The sequence below is a fragment of the Metopolophium dirhodum genome, chromosome 3 (assembly GCF_019925205.1).
Source record: "Metopolophium dirhodum isolate CAU chromosome 3, ASM1992520v1, whole genome shotgun sequence".
NCBI lineage: Eukaryota > Metazoa > Arthropoda > Insecta > Hemiptera > Aphididae > Metopolophium > Metopolophium dirhodum.
The window spans coordinates 31,272,225-31,285,065 of NC_083562.1; the positions used below are offsets into that span (position 1 = coordinate 31,272,225).

The 12,841-nt window shown below is 41.5% G+C and overlaps 3 protein-coding genes across 3 annotated transcripts; 2 read left to right on the plus strand and 1 right to left on the minus strand.

Annotated features, from left to right (window-relative positions):
* Positions 1 to 4,478: 4,478 nt before the first annotated feature.
* Positions 4,479 to 5,514, plus strand: LOC132940331 (histone H3). The gene has a single exon (XM_061007859.1). It carries the CDS (start codon positions 4,518 to 4,520, stop codon positions 4,926 to 4,928), a length of 411 nt encoding a protein of 136 aa, XP_060863842.1. The 5' UTR covers positions 4,479 to 4,517; the 3' UTR covers positions 4,929 to 5,514.
* A 2,323-nt stretch (positions 5,515 to 7,837) lies between these two features.
* Positions 7,838 to 8,375, minus strand: LOC132940334 (histone H2A-like). The gene has a single exon (XM_061007861.1). It carries the CDS (start codon positions 8,277 to 8,279, stop codon positions 7,902 to 7,904), a length of 378 nt encoding a protein of 125 aa, XP_060863844.1. The 5' UTR covers positions 8,280 to 8,375; the 3' UTR covers positions 7,838 to 7,901.
* Positions 8,376 to 9,671: 1,296 nt separating this feature from the next.
* On the plus strand, positions 9,672 to 10,137 carry LOC132940332 (histone H2B-like). The gene has a single exon (XM_061007860.1). The coding sequence runs from the start codon at positions 9,708 to 9,710 to the stop codon at positions 10,086 to 10,088; it is 381 nt and encodes a 126-aa protein (XP_060863843.1). The 5' UTR covers positions 9,672 to 9,707; the 3' UTR covers positions 10,089 to 10,137.
* Positions 10,138 to 12,841: the final 2,704 nt, after the last annotated feature.

Below are 12,841 nucleotides of genomic sequence, written 5' to 3' on the forward strand. Positions count from 1 at the left end.
GGGAGGGTGTGTTTTACCTAGAAGTCGGATGTGAGTATGATTCGAGAAAGAATTTTTGTAGAACATTGATTTGGTTTGGGAACGAATGGAGGTTTGAATAGATTTGAAATTTGTCGATTTTAGAAGGACCGAATTTCTAACGATAGTGGGCATACGCGTTATGGTGCGTATGCCGATGTTTTGGACGGATTCGATTTGGTTCCATTGAGAGGGTCCTATAAAGGGTGCCCAAGAAGAGCCAGCGTACGTTAGGATTGGTGAGACGTAAAGTTTTAGTATGTTAAGTTTCGTTGTCGTTGGGACGGGGCTAGTGCGATTTAGTATGGGGTAAAGCAAACCTCGGATGCGGGTGGCCTTTTTGGTGATGTTTTGAATATGTTTGCCGAAAGTGAGTTTGCGCCCGATGGTGACGCCGAGGTATTTTGCTTTGTCGGACCAGTTAATGGAGTGGTTGTCGAGTAGTAGTGGTGGTACGTGGGTGGTATTTGAGTGTCCGAAAATGATACCTACAGTTTTGGTCGCGTTTATTTTGATTCGCCATCGGTGAAACCATGTGGTTGCAAGGTTAAGTTGGTGTTGTAACTGTATGGCGGCTCGTTTTTGGTTGTGGTCGTAAGTAAAGAACATCGTGTCGTCGGCGAATAACGAGAGATGAGCTTTTGAAGTCGTCGGAATGTCGTTTATGTAGGTCAAGTAGAGAGTTGGTGATAGGCAGGATCCTTGAGGGACGCCTGCGAGAATGTGTCTGGTGGACGAGAAAGAGTCTTCGATTTTAGCGATAAAAGTGCGGTCGGTGAGAAAGGATTCTATAATTTTAATGATTTCGGTCGGGATGTTGAGTTGAGAAAGTTTGTAAAGGAGTCCGGCGTGCCAGACTCTGTCGAAAGCTTTCTCCACATCAAGAAATATAGAAGCGGTGTTAATGTTGTTGTTAAAGTTCTGGCTGAGTTGGTGAGTGAGTTTGGTCAGTTGGTGGGTAGTAGAGTGTTCGGGTCTGAAGGCAAACTGTTCTGGGCGGATTTTGTCACGGAGTATGTTTTGCAGGTGAGTGAGTATGAGTCGTTCGTAGATTTTTGATAGGGAGGAAAGCAGAGCGATTGGGCGGTAGTTTACGGGTAGTTTGTGGTCTTTGCCTGGTTTGGGAATGGAAATTATGACTGCTTTTTTCCAGGCAAGTGGAAAGTAGCAGATTCTGAAGGAGCTGTTTATAATTTGCGTTAGGGATAGTAAGATATTGTTGGGAAGAAATTTAAGAGCCGTGTTGGTGATGAGATCATCGCCTGGGGCTTTCTTCTTGCGAAGGTCGCTTATGATTTTTTGAACGGTGCCGGGGGTGGTGAACAGGTTAGATTTTATAGTATTGTGGTTTTGTAGTGAATGGTAGTACGCGGTCACTTCTGGTATGTCGGGACCGGGGTTGGTTTGGAATTGTTGTTCGAGAGAGTCCGCTATCAGCTCGGCTCGGTCTTTGGCCGGAAAGACAAGACCGTTTGGCCCGGTCAGAGGGTGAGAAGCTGGACGTTTATGAAGGAGGCTTTTGTTGAGTTTGTAAATGGAGTTGTCTTGTTGGTCGAGAGAGTTTAGGAAGGAGTCCCATTGGTCAGTTTTGTGAGTTAGAAGTAATGTACGAATTAGTGCGATTTTGGCGTTAAGTTGGCGTTTAACGGTTGGGTCACGGTTTCTCTGCCATAGACGGCGTAGTTGGTTTTTTCCAGTTATTTCTAGTTTTATGTAGTCGGGAAGTAAGAGGGACGAGTTTTTGAGTTTAGGAGTAAATACGCTAGCTTCGATAGCGTGTTGCAGGTTTTTGGTCAGACAATCGACTGCTAGGTCAATTGAATGTTTGTCATTTGTCGGTGGTACGGGAGAGTTTGGTAAGTTGGTAAGGATCGTTTTGTATTTTGTCCAGTTAATGAAGCGGTTAGTAGTAGGAGGAGACGATGAGATCGGAGTACATAGAGTCTCCAGAAGTATAGGGTTATGGTCGGAAGATAGTTCGTTGAGGTTTTCGATTTGGGTCGGGTATGGTAGACGTGCGAGGGCGATGTCGAGTACGTCGGGTCTGTGACGGGTGTAAGTGGGAAAATGTGTGGGGGAAGAGGGGGCAGTAATGACATAGTCCGAATGTTGAACGTGATCGAAGAGAACACGGCCGGCTGCGTTTGTTGAGTGGCTGTACCACAGTGGGTGTTTGGCGTTGAAATCGCCTGCCGATATTTGCCATTCCGCGCTTTGGGTAAGTAAGTCTAAGTCAGGTGTCGAGAGAGTGGCGCCAGGTGGTTTGTATACCGCTGATACAAGTATTTCATGGTTGTTAAGTTTGATAAGGACTGAAGAGGTTTGAATGGTTGTGTTAAGAGTCATAGGTTGGTGGACGATGCGACGGTGAATAAGGACGGCCGTGCCGCCGTGAGGGGGCGAGCCCCGGGTAGTCGGTAGGTCGTTCCTGTACGTGAAGTAATTTGGAATGTGAAGGTTGGTGGAGGGAGATAGACGAGTTTCGTTAAGTAAGATTATGTCGGTTTTTAGTTGGAGCGCGAGAGCTGTTAGTTCATTAAGTTTGTGTGTAATACCGTTGGAGTTCCAAAACAGGATTTTTAAGTTATTCATTGGGAGGCGTGAGAATTGTCAGGAATGCTTTTATGGTCGTTTCCATCAGTGTTTTGGGGTCCTGGTTGGTTGCCAGGGCAGTCAGTAGGTTGGTCAGGAGGTTTAGAATCAGGGACAGGTTGATTTGTGGTGCTTGGGGAGTGGGGGAGGTGGAAGCTGCTCCGGCAGTTGCAGTAGCGTAGGACAGGGTGGGCCTAGGTGCAGGTGGGGGAGGTGGTGTTTTTTGAATAGGAAGGGTTTTGTTTGGTTTTTGGACGGTTTGGGCCTGAGTTTGTGGTTTTGGTTGGTTTTGGGCCAGTAAGTGGGGGCAACCTCGGAAATTTGCGGTATGTGATCCGCCGCAGTTGCAGCATGTGGGGGCCTGTTCGCGGGTTTTTTGGCAGTCGCTAGCCAAGTGGTTTCCTGCACATTTCACACATCTGGGTGGGTGACCGCAGTTGCGTGAACCGTGGCCGAAGCGTTGGCACGAAAAGCATTGGGCTGGGCCGGAGGGTTTGAGGGGTTCGACGGAAATTTGTATATAGAAGAGATTGTTTAACAGGAAAATGTCTTTTGAATTTGGATTTGACGCGATGTGTACCACACAAATTGGCATCGGTTTTTCCGGGGTGCCGAAACGGCGGATGAATTTAACGGAGAATCCAAGGGTTTCCAGCTCCCCTTGGATTTCGTCGACCGGGATATCATGTGGGATGCCCTTCAGCACGACTTTGATGGATCGTTCTTCGGGGAGTGAAAAGGTGTGGAATTCGATACCATGATGCAGTAGGGTTTTCTGGATTAGTCGGAAAAGGGTCGCGTCAGAAGTTTGGACGGTGACTTGGCCGTTGGAGGACGATTTGGCGGTTAGAGAGGTAGGGGCAAGGTTTGGGAGGGCGTAGATCACGGGAGCGATCTTCCGCCAGGAGCCGGAGCTTAGCATAATTGGTGGTGGTCTAGCGGATGTAGGTTTAATCGGAGTTTTTGGTGTGTTTGGTGCGGAAGTAGATTGATTAGATGCGGTGGTGGTTTGATTTGGTGTGGAGGTTATTTGGTTTAGTGAGGAGGAGGTTTGGTTTTGTACGGAGGTGGTCTGATTTTGTGCGGAGCTATTTGTTTGGTTTGGTTTAGGTACGGAAGTTAATGTATCTGTAGATTGTACGGAAGTTAGTGAGGATCGAGAGTGTTGTGTCGAGGCGCTTGAGTCAGAGAAGGAGTCTAACGTTTCGGAGTCGGAAGTTTTTGATGGTGTTGGAGAGGGAGGAGCAGAACGCTGACGTGCGAATTTTAGTAGGTGGTTGGTAGGGGGGTTACCCCCTTTGCGTTTTTTGCCCATGTTTGATTGGCGTGGGTTTGTTTAGGGAGGGGATGGGTTGCTGTGGCTATGTGAGGGCGCGGCCCCACGACAGCTATAACGGAGGGACGTCGCTTCCGCGACGGCTTACTTGTGGGCGCTGGTGCCCTGTTGGAGAGCGGTGAAAACGGCTGTTTGAGTTGAAGGTTCGTGGTGTGAACCGTAGGCGCTGGAGCCCTGTTGAAGCAGTGAGAACGGCTGTTTTGAGGTTGTGGGTTCGTGGTGTGAACCGTGGGCGCTGTTGCCCTGTTGAAGCGGTGAGAACGGCTGGCTGTAGAGTAGTTGGCAGAGGACGTCTTGCTCGGATGTGAACTGAACGTTGAATGATACTTTTCTTCAGGTCGCAGTCCCTTTTAAACGTTTCTCACGACACCGAACCACCAATCGGAACCATGACCGGTTATCCCCCCACCCCCGCCGCTAAAATTCTAAACGTTAAACATCGTCCAATGAGGACGACGCATACCGTTCCCATTTACGTATATATACCGGTCGACAGTGTGTTCGAACCACATCAGTCGTCCGACATCCACGTTTTGCACACCAACCCAGAACAATCTAATCCAGCAGCGCAATGGCACGTACCAAGCAGACAGCTCGTAAATCTACCGGCGGAAAGGCGCCCAGGAAACAGTTGGCCACCAAAGCCGCACGTAAGAGCGCACCCGCCACCGGAGGAGTGAAAAAACCACATCGTTACCGTCCGGGAACCGTTGCCCTCCGTGAAATCCGTCGTTATCAGAAGAGCACAGAACTTTTGATCCGCAAATTGCCGTTCCAACGTCTAGTGCGCGAGATCGCCCAGGACTTCAAGACCGACCTGCGTTTCCAGAGCTCCGCGGTCATGGCGTTGCAAGAAGCTAGCGAGGCATACTTGGTAGGTCTGTTCGAAGACACCAATCTTTGCGCGATCCACGCCAAGCGTGTCACCATCATGCCAAAGGACATCCAGTTGGCCCGTCGCATCCGCGGTGAACGTGCTTAACTTTGATCATCGTCATTAGTTACCATACCTTAAAAAGGCCCTTTTCAGGGCCACCAAAACGTACTTGTATTCTGGCGATGGGGATGAATAGTGATTGTTAATATTACACTAGCGGCAGTATAATTATATTATTACATAATTATTATACCTGATATGAGACAATAATAAATAAAAAAAAACCCTGTCCAGAATTATTAGATTGGGAATCGAGTAAATTCGACGGTGCCGACTATCGTCTGTTTATTTATAGATGTTCGTGTCACGCTCTCTGGGGAAGTTTGATAAACAGGTACGCCATTCACCATGTAAACATTGACGTTTTTATTACTGATTATCGATGACTAAACAACAATTATCCAGGATTCTCGGTGTTTATGTGGCTTCAATTAAGTAAAATTCCGAAAGACCCATGTTGACATTGTAGACGGGTATAATATGGTTAGGTATAACTTACTCAGTCGCTCACGTGTTAATATTAATATTTTCATAACCACGGATCGACAGACAACACATAATAATGGAATTGCAAAGGGGTTATTTTTAGAATGTTTTTACCAAATTTCTTGTTATCGACGGTAATAGCCGCGTCACGTTATTTACAATACAGTCAAGTGTACTAATCACGATACTTTATCGCGTCGTGATTTCCCAAATAACCGAAAACAGATATTAGAATAATATACTTCAGAATATATTTCATTGTTTAATTGCTAATCATCTGATTACCCCGATAATTCGTGCTATATTAATTTCTTGGTTTATTCGATTGACGTCTTGTCGTCAAATTATACAATATAATATTATACTAGCTTTAATTGTAATGTCACAATCGAACCAAAAGTGAACAATCGTCGTTGCTAGGCTTTAAAATATTATTGCCTATTTACAGTTAATACCGGGTGATTCTTTTATCAAACAACAATCAATATTTCATAAAGTGTAAATTTTTTAGTCTTTTATTTTTACATTCCAAAGCGGAATCTTTTTCTTGGTATTTCGATACACGAAAATCGAATTTGGGGCGAGTAGTTTATGAGTTATACGTGTTTAAAGTTTTTGATGAGCGGAGTGGAGTGGTACGGAGTCACCCAGCGAAATGTTTATCCACTTCTATGTATCGAAATGCTAAGAAAAATATTCTGCTTTGGAATATAAAATTAAAAAACACTATAATATGTTGTCATATACATAAAAGTAAAAAACTTAAAAAATTATAAGTATAAAAAAATATTTTTTTTAATAAAAACGTTGTTTTATGAGCGACTTGAAACAATGTAAAAAAATTTTTTCAAAAAATTTACACTTTACGAAGTATTGAGTGTTGTTTGACAAAAGAATCACCCGGTATAGTTAATGCCTACAATAATATGATACAAATTTAATGAAAACTCGTAAAGGTGTAACTATAAAATACTAGTCTACATGGGTTAATCAATTGCCTCATGATACATTTTGTTGATTTTGAATATACAAAAAAAATATATTTTGATTATTCATAAAATAATCAAAACTCATCCTGGTCCGACTTATATTGAAACAAATTTTCCGATTGTTGTTGAAAGTATTAAGACGCTTGATACTTCAGGTTTGCTACTCATGGGTAAGGTAGGTGCAAAGTTAAGCCTTTTTCTCGGTCTTCTTGGGCAAGAGCACTGCTTGGATGTTGGGCAACACACCACCTTGAGCGATGGTCCCTCCGGACAACAATTTGTTCACCTCCTCGTCGTTCCTGATGGCCAATTGTAAATTCCGATAGGTTAGGTTAGGTTAGGTTAGGTTAGGTTTCCAAATGTCTTGTTATCGACGGTAATACCCGCATCACGGTATTTACAATACAGTTAAGTCCTAATCTCGATACTTTATCGCGTCGTCATTTCCCAAATAACCGAAAACAGATACATATTAGAATATTTTTAGAATATATTTTGTATTTCATTGTTTGATTGCTAATCATCTGATTACCTCGTGCTATATTCATTTCCGGGTTTATTTGATTGACGTCTTGTCAAATTATACAACATAACTAGATTATTTTTAATGTCACAATCAAACCGTCAAAATATTTTGTTCTACTTATACAGTTAACACCGGGCGATTCTTTTATCAAACAACAATCAATATTTCATAGTGTAATTTTTTTTTTTTTTTTACGTCGTTTCAAGTCGCTTATAAAACAACGTTTTTATTAAAAAAATTATATTTTTAAATATTTTTTATCCTTATAATTTTTTAAGTTTTTTACTTTTTTATACGACAACATAGTGTTTTTTAATTTTATATTCCAAAGCAGAATATTTTTCTTGGTATTTCGATACATGAAAATCGAATTTGGGACGAGTAGTTGATGAGTTATAAGTATTTAAAGTTTTGATGAGCGGAGTGGAGTGTTACGGGGTTACCCCGCGAAATGTTTGTCCACTTCTATGTATCGAAATACTAAGAAAAATATTCTGCTTTGGAATATAAAATTAAAAAACACCACGTGTCGTATAAAAGAGTAAAAAACTTAAAAAATATGAAAACGTTGTTTTGTAAGCCGCCATCGCCAGTGGTCAGCGTAGCCATATTTGAGTAAAATTAGCGTCTAATTCGAAACATTCGTTTGACGACGAGCCATCTTATTTTGACAGTGTACCTATAATAATTCGATGTGATCATTTTTTTGTAATCCGATTTTTAAGGTTAAAGGCCACAAGACGTGACGGCTTCCTCGAAATATGAAGGAAATGGAATGAAGTCACTTGAGAATCGTTATCCAAGTATATTTAATGTAAGATCGCGCCCGGTCTCGATTAAAAAATGTCAAGGCATTCGCTTAAAAATCTGAAAGCAACAACAGCTACACGTGTAGTACTACCTACACTGCCTAGTGCATCTGCTGAAAAAACTTCGGACCGACGTTTGTTTTGATTTTGGTGGCCCTGAAAAGGGCCGTTTTATTAACTGTGTTTGTTGGGTAAGGGGTATCGAAAGTTAAGCCTTCTTCTCGGTCTTCTTGGGCAAGAGCACGGCTTGGATGTTGGGCAACACACCACCTTGAGCGATGGTCACTCCGGACAACAATTTGTTCAACTCCTCGTCGTTCCTGATGGCCAATTGCAAATGTCTGGGGATGATACGAGACTTCTTGTTGTCACGGGCCGCGTTACCGGCCAACTCCAAAACTTCAGCTGCCAAGTACTCCATGACGGCGGCCAGGTATACCGGTGCTCCGGCTCCGACACGTTCGGCGTAGTTTCCTTTTCTCAACAGACGATGGATACGACCGACCGGGAACTGGAGTCCGGCGCGGGACGACCTGGTCTTGGATTTGCCTCCCTTCGATTTTCCTGCTTTGCCGCGTCCGCTCATGATTTTTATAGTGCTTGGTATGGTTCAGATTCGATACTAGATGAGACTGATGTATAATTTTCCTGAAATTTTCGTTTATATAGTAAAATTGTGGATAGCAATTCTGTGATTGGACAGAGATAACAACACTACGATACTACGTCACACCGTTCGGTTGATTTTCATTACCAAACGTTGTGGTTTTCGTTCGGCATAATCGTGAAACGTACTCGTGGAGAAATTTCCATTTTCCGTTGTTATGGACTAATCGACGATTCTATTTATACCGTCATCACTGTGGGTTTTTACACCAATAAACGAACGGCATGTCGCTTGGATTTGGTAATATATACCCAGTGATGTAATATCAAATTATCAAATTCAAAATTGGTACCCCAATCCACTTAATTAAGCTTATCCAATCGTTCTTATCCGACAGATATTTTAACGTTCGTGTCGATAATTCTGTCTCCAGTAACCGTCCAATCAGAGCAGGTGTGCCACAAGGCTCCTGCCTGTCACCATACCTATACCTGATATACACAAACGACATACCTGTTAACGCTAACAGCAGTCTCGCTTTATTCGCCGACGACACCATGTTTCTAGCCTCAAATCGTAACCCTAAATACGCAATTAATGCACTTCAAAGGCAAATTAACCTGGCCTTAACATGGTTCAAAAACTGGAGGCTAGGCATCAACACAAGTAAGACAGTAGCTATTTTGTTCAACAAAAACACCACGTTTAATTTGAGTCAAATTACCATGGCAGGTGTACCCATCCCGTGGACAAACCATGCAAAGTACCTTGGAGTCACTTTCGACAAATACCTAACATTCAACAACCACGTCAAAAATACTCTCGTCAAAGCGCGCAGATGCAAAAATATGCTCAACCCAGTCCTAAATAGCCGCAGCCCAGTGCCGCTCAAATCCAAAATTCAAATCTATCTCATGTACATAAGACCTCTCTTAACATACGCCGCCGAGGCCTGGGGCCCTTGTATTTCGCCATCTAACTGGAATCTCATTGAATCAGTTCAGACCAGTTGCGTACGGTCCAGTGCTGGCCTCTTGAGATTCGTATCAAACCAGAACATTCGTGACTCTGCCAGAATAAAAACCATACATGAAGTAGTAAAGGATAATTCAAAAAGACTATTCTATCAAAACACCTTCTCAAACCACAATCATATTAAAAACTTGGGCCGTGATGAAGCCGTATCGACAATAAGATCAACTCCTAAAATACGACCATTCGATTGGTCACAGTCATAGTATACCTAAACCTACCTGCCATATCATTCATCTCTTAATAGGCATCCGCCTGAAAAGAGCACATAGACCAATCTATGGTCGTCCTACTTGCAATGCAATGCAAAAAATCAAATTATCACTCAGTACACAACGTTTCAGTAGTCAACAAGTCTATTTACAACTATTCGAAATGGCTCCAGGAGGAAAATCGGCGGGCAAAGCAATGAAGAAGTCGTCCGGCAAGGCACAAAAGAACATCGCCAAGTCCGACAAGAAGCGCAAGCCCAAGAGGAAAGAATCGTACGCAATTTACATCTACAAAGTGTTGAAACAAGTACATCCCGACACCGGAGTCTCGTCCAAAGCCATGAGCATCATGAACAGCTTCGTCAACGACCTGTTCGAGCGCATCGCCGCCGAATCCAGTCGTCTGGCCCACTACAACAAACGTTCGACCATTACCAGCCGGGAAATCCAAACTGCCGTCCGACTCTTGTTGCCCGGTGAATTGGCCAAGCACGCCGTCAGTGAAGGAACCAAGGCTGTGACCAAGTACACCAGCTCCAAATAAGTCTCCCGTTTTGTGAAATATCATTACTCAACTAAAACGGCCCTTTTCAGGGCCACCAATCGCTATAAAATTTCTGTTCTCTCTAACAACCATTATTTTTGAACTAAAACTATCGCACGTAGAATATTTTGAACATTTGCAGTGTGTACAGAGCGGGGAGCACTGCGTGATTATCGGGATAGTTAACGAAAAAAAATGCTGTCCGGTTACGTAAGAAATTTACTGAAACATCGAGTTCTGTGATAGAATGATGTAATATCATCGTGTATTATTATAAATGCGATGGATATTAATAGACGTTGTGCGGGTTTTACCGTCGAAAACAAGAGAATTGGCAAAAACATTCTAAAAATATCCAATCGTATGGGCACGGCAAATTTCATTATTATGTGTTAACTGTCGGTCGATAAGTGGTAATGAAAAAATTAACGTTAATATATTTGAGCGACTGTGAGTAATATCTATACCTAACCAGACTGTAATGTCAACATGGGTCTTTCGAGTTTTTAATTAGATACAATCGGTATCTTACGTAATTGAAGTCATATAAACACCGAGAATCCTGGATAATTATTGTTTATTTATCGACTATCAGTAATAAAAATATATTTATAACAATGTCAATGTTTACTCGGTAAAAGGCGTACCTATTCATCAAACTTCCCCAGAACGCGGGACAAAAGTATCTATAAATAAACAGACTATAATCGGCTGCTAGTGTCGTGTATAATTATAATGTATGTTTTATACGTCGTGGTCTCGTGAATATTGTTACACTGTTGAATTATTCGATTCCCGACAGTTATCCAAATTAGATAATATAGTCTATCCAAATAACAAAAATGACCATCCGCCAAATTCTGGTTCAAGTGCCACGGTTGTACCAAAAGTAAGGAAAGGCGCCCAGGAAACGCAAATAGTCGGGTAAAAAAGAAATTCACGAAAAAAAATGGCGTCCGGTTATTCAAGGATTTTATCGGTCCCTATGATGTTTCTTGGAAAACATATAATAGTATACTATAAATTCGATGGATATTCGTATCATTAATAGCCGCCGTGCAGCTATTACCGTCGAAAACAAGAGAATTGGCAAAAACATTCTAAAAATATCCAATCGTATGGGCACGGCAAATTTCATTATTATGTGTTAACTGTCGGTCGATAAGTGGTAATGAAAAAATTAACGTTAATATATTTGAGCGACTGTGAGTAATATCTATACCTAACCAGACTGTAATGTCAACATGGGTCTTTCGAGTTTTTAATTAGATACAATCGGTATCTTACGTAATTGAAGCCATATAAACACCGAGAATCCTGGATAATTATTGTTTATTTATCGACTATCAGTAATAAAAATATATTTATAACAATGTCAATGTTTACTCGGTAAAAGGCGTACCTATTCATCAAACTTCCCCAGAACGCGGGACAAAAGTATCTATAAATAAACAGACTATAATCGGCTGCTAGTGTCGTGTATAATTATAATGTATGTTTTATACGTCGTGGTCTCGTGGATATTGTTACACTGTTGAATTATTCGATTCCCGACAGTTATCCAAATTAGATAATATAGTCTATCCAAATAACAAAAATGACCATCCGCCAAATTCTGGTTCAAGTGCCACGGTTGTACCAAAAGTAAGGAAAGGCGCCCAGGAAACGCAAATAGTCGGGTAAAAAAGAAATTCACGAAAAAAAATGGCGTCCGGTTATTCAAGGATTTTATCGGTCCCTATGATGTTTCTTGGAAAACATATAATAGTATACTATAAATTCGATGGATATTCGTATCATTAATAGCCGCCGTGCAGCTATTACCGTCGAAAACAAGAGAATTGGCAAAAACATTCTAAAAATATCCAATCGTATGGGCACGGCAAATTTCATTATTATGTGTTAACTGTCGGTCGATAAGTGGTAATGAAAAAATTAACGTTAATATATTTGAGCGACTGTGAGTAATATCTATACCTAACCAGACTGTAATGTCAACATGGGTCTTTCGAGTTTTTAATTAGATACAATCGGTATCTTACGTAATTGAAGCCATATAAACACCGAGAATCCTGGATAATTATTGTTTATTTATCGACTATCAGTAATAAAAATATATTTATAACAATGTCAATGTTTACTCGGTAAAAGGCGTACCTATTCATCAAACTTCCCCAGAACGCGGGACAAAAGTATCTATAAATAAACAGACTATAATCGGCTGCTAGTGTCGTGTATAATTATAATGTATGTTTTATACGTCGTGGTCTCGTGGATATTGTTACACTGTTGAATTATTCGATTCCCGACAGTTATCCAAATTAGATAATATAGTCTATCCAAATAACAAAAATGACCATCCGCCAAATTCTGGTTCAAGTGCCACGGTTGTACCAAAAGTAAGGAAAGGCGCCCAGGAAACGCAAATAGTCGGGCAAAAAAGAAATTCACGAAAAAAAATGGCGTCCGGTTATTCAAGGATTTTATCGGTCCCTATGATGTTTCTTGGAAAACATATAATAGTATACTATAAATTCGATGGATATTCGTATCATTAATAGCCGCCGTGCAGCTATTACCGTCGATAACAAGGAATTTGGTAAAAACGTTCTAAAAATAACTCATCAATGAAAAACCTATAGAAATACCGATACAAGCAATAATGTACCGACGTAATTAAAATGTTATTATCATTTAAATCGTTTATACGTCACCGAGTTAGCAAATTGTCCGTGTCGATAAATATTTAATTC

Coding starts and splice junctions, on each gene's coding strand:
- LOC132940331 (XM_061007859.1), top strand. CDS start 4,518: ATGGCACGTACCAAGCAGACAGCTCGTAAATCTACCGGCGGAAAGGCG.
- LOC132940334 (XM_061007861.1), bottom strand. CDS start 8,279: ATGAGCGGACGCGGCAAAGCAGGAAAATCGAAGGGAGGCAAATCCAAG.
- LOC132940332 (XM_061007860.1), top strand. CDS start 9,708: ATGGCTCCAGGAGGAAAATCGGCGGGCAAAGCAATGAAGAAGTCGTCC.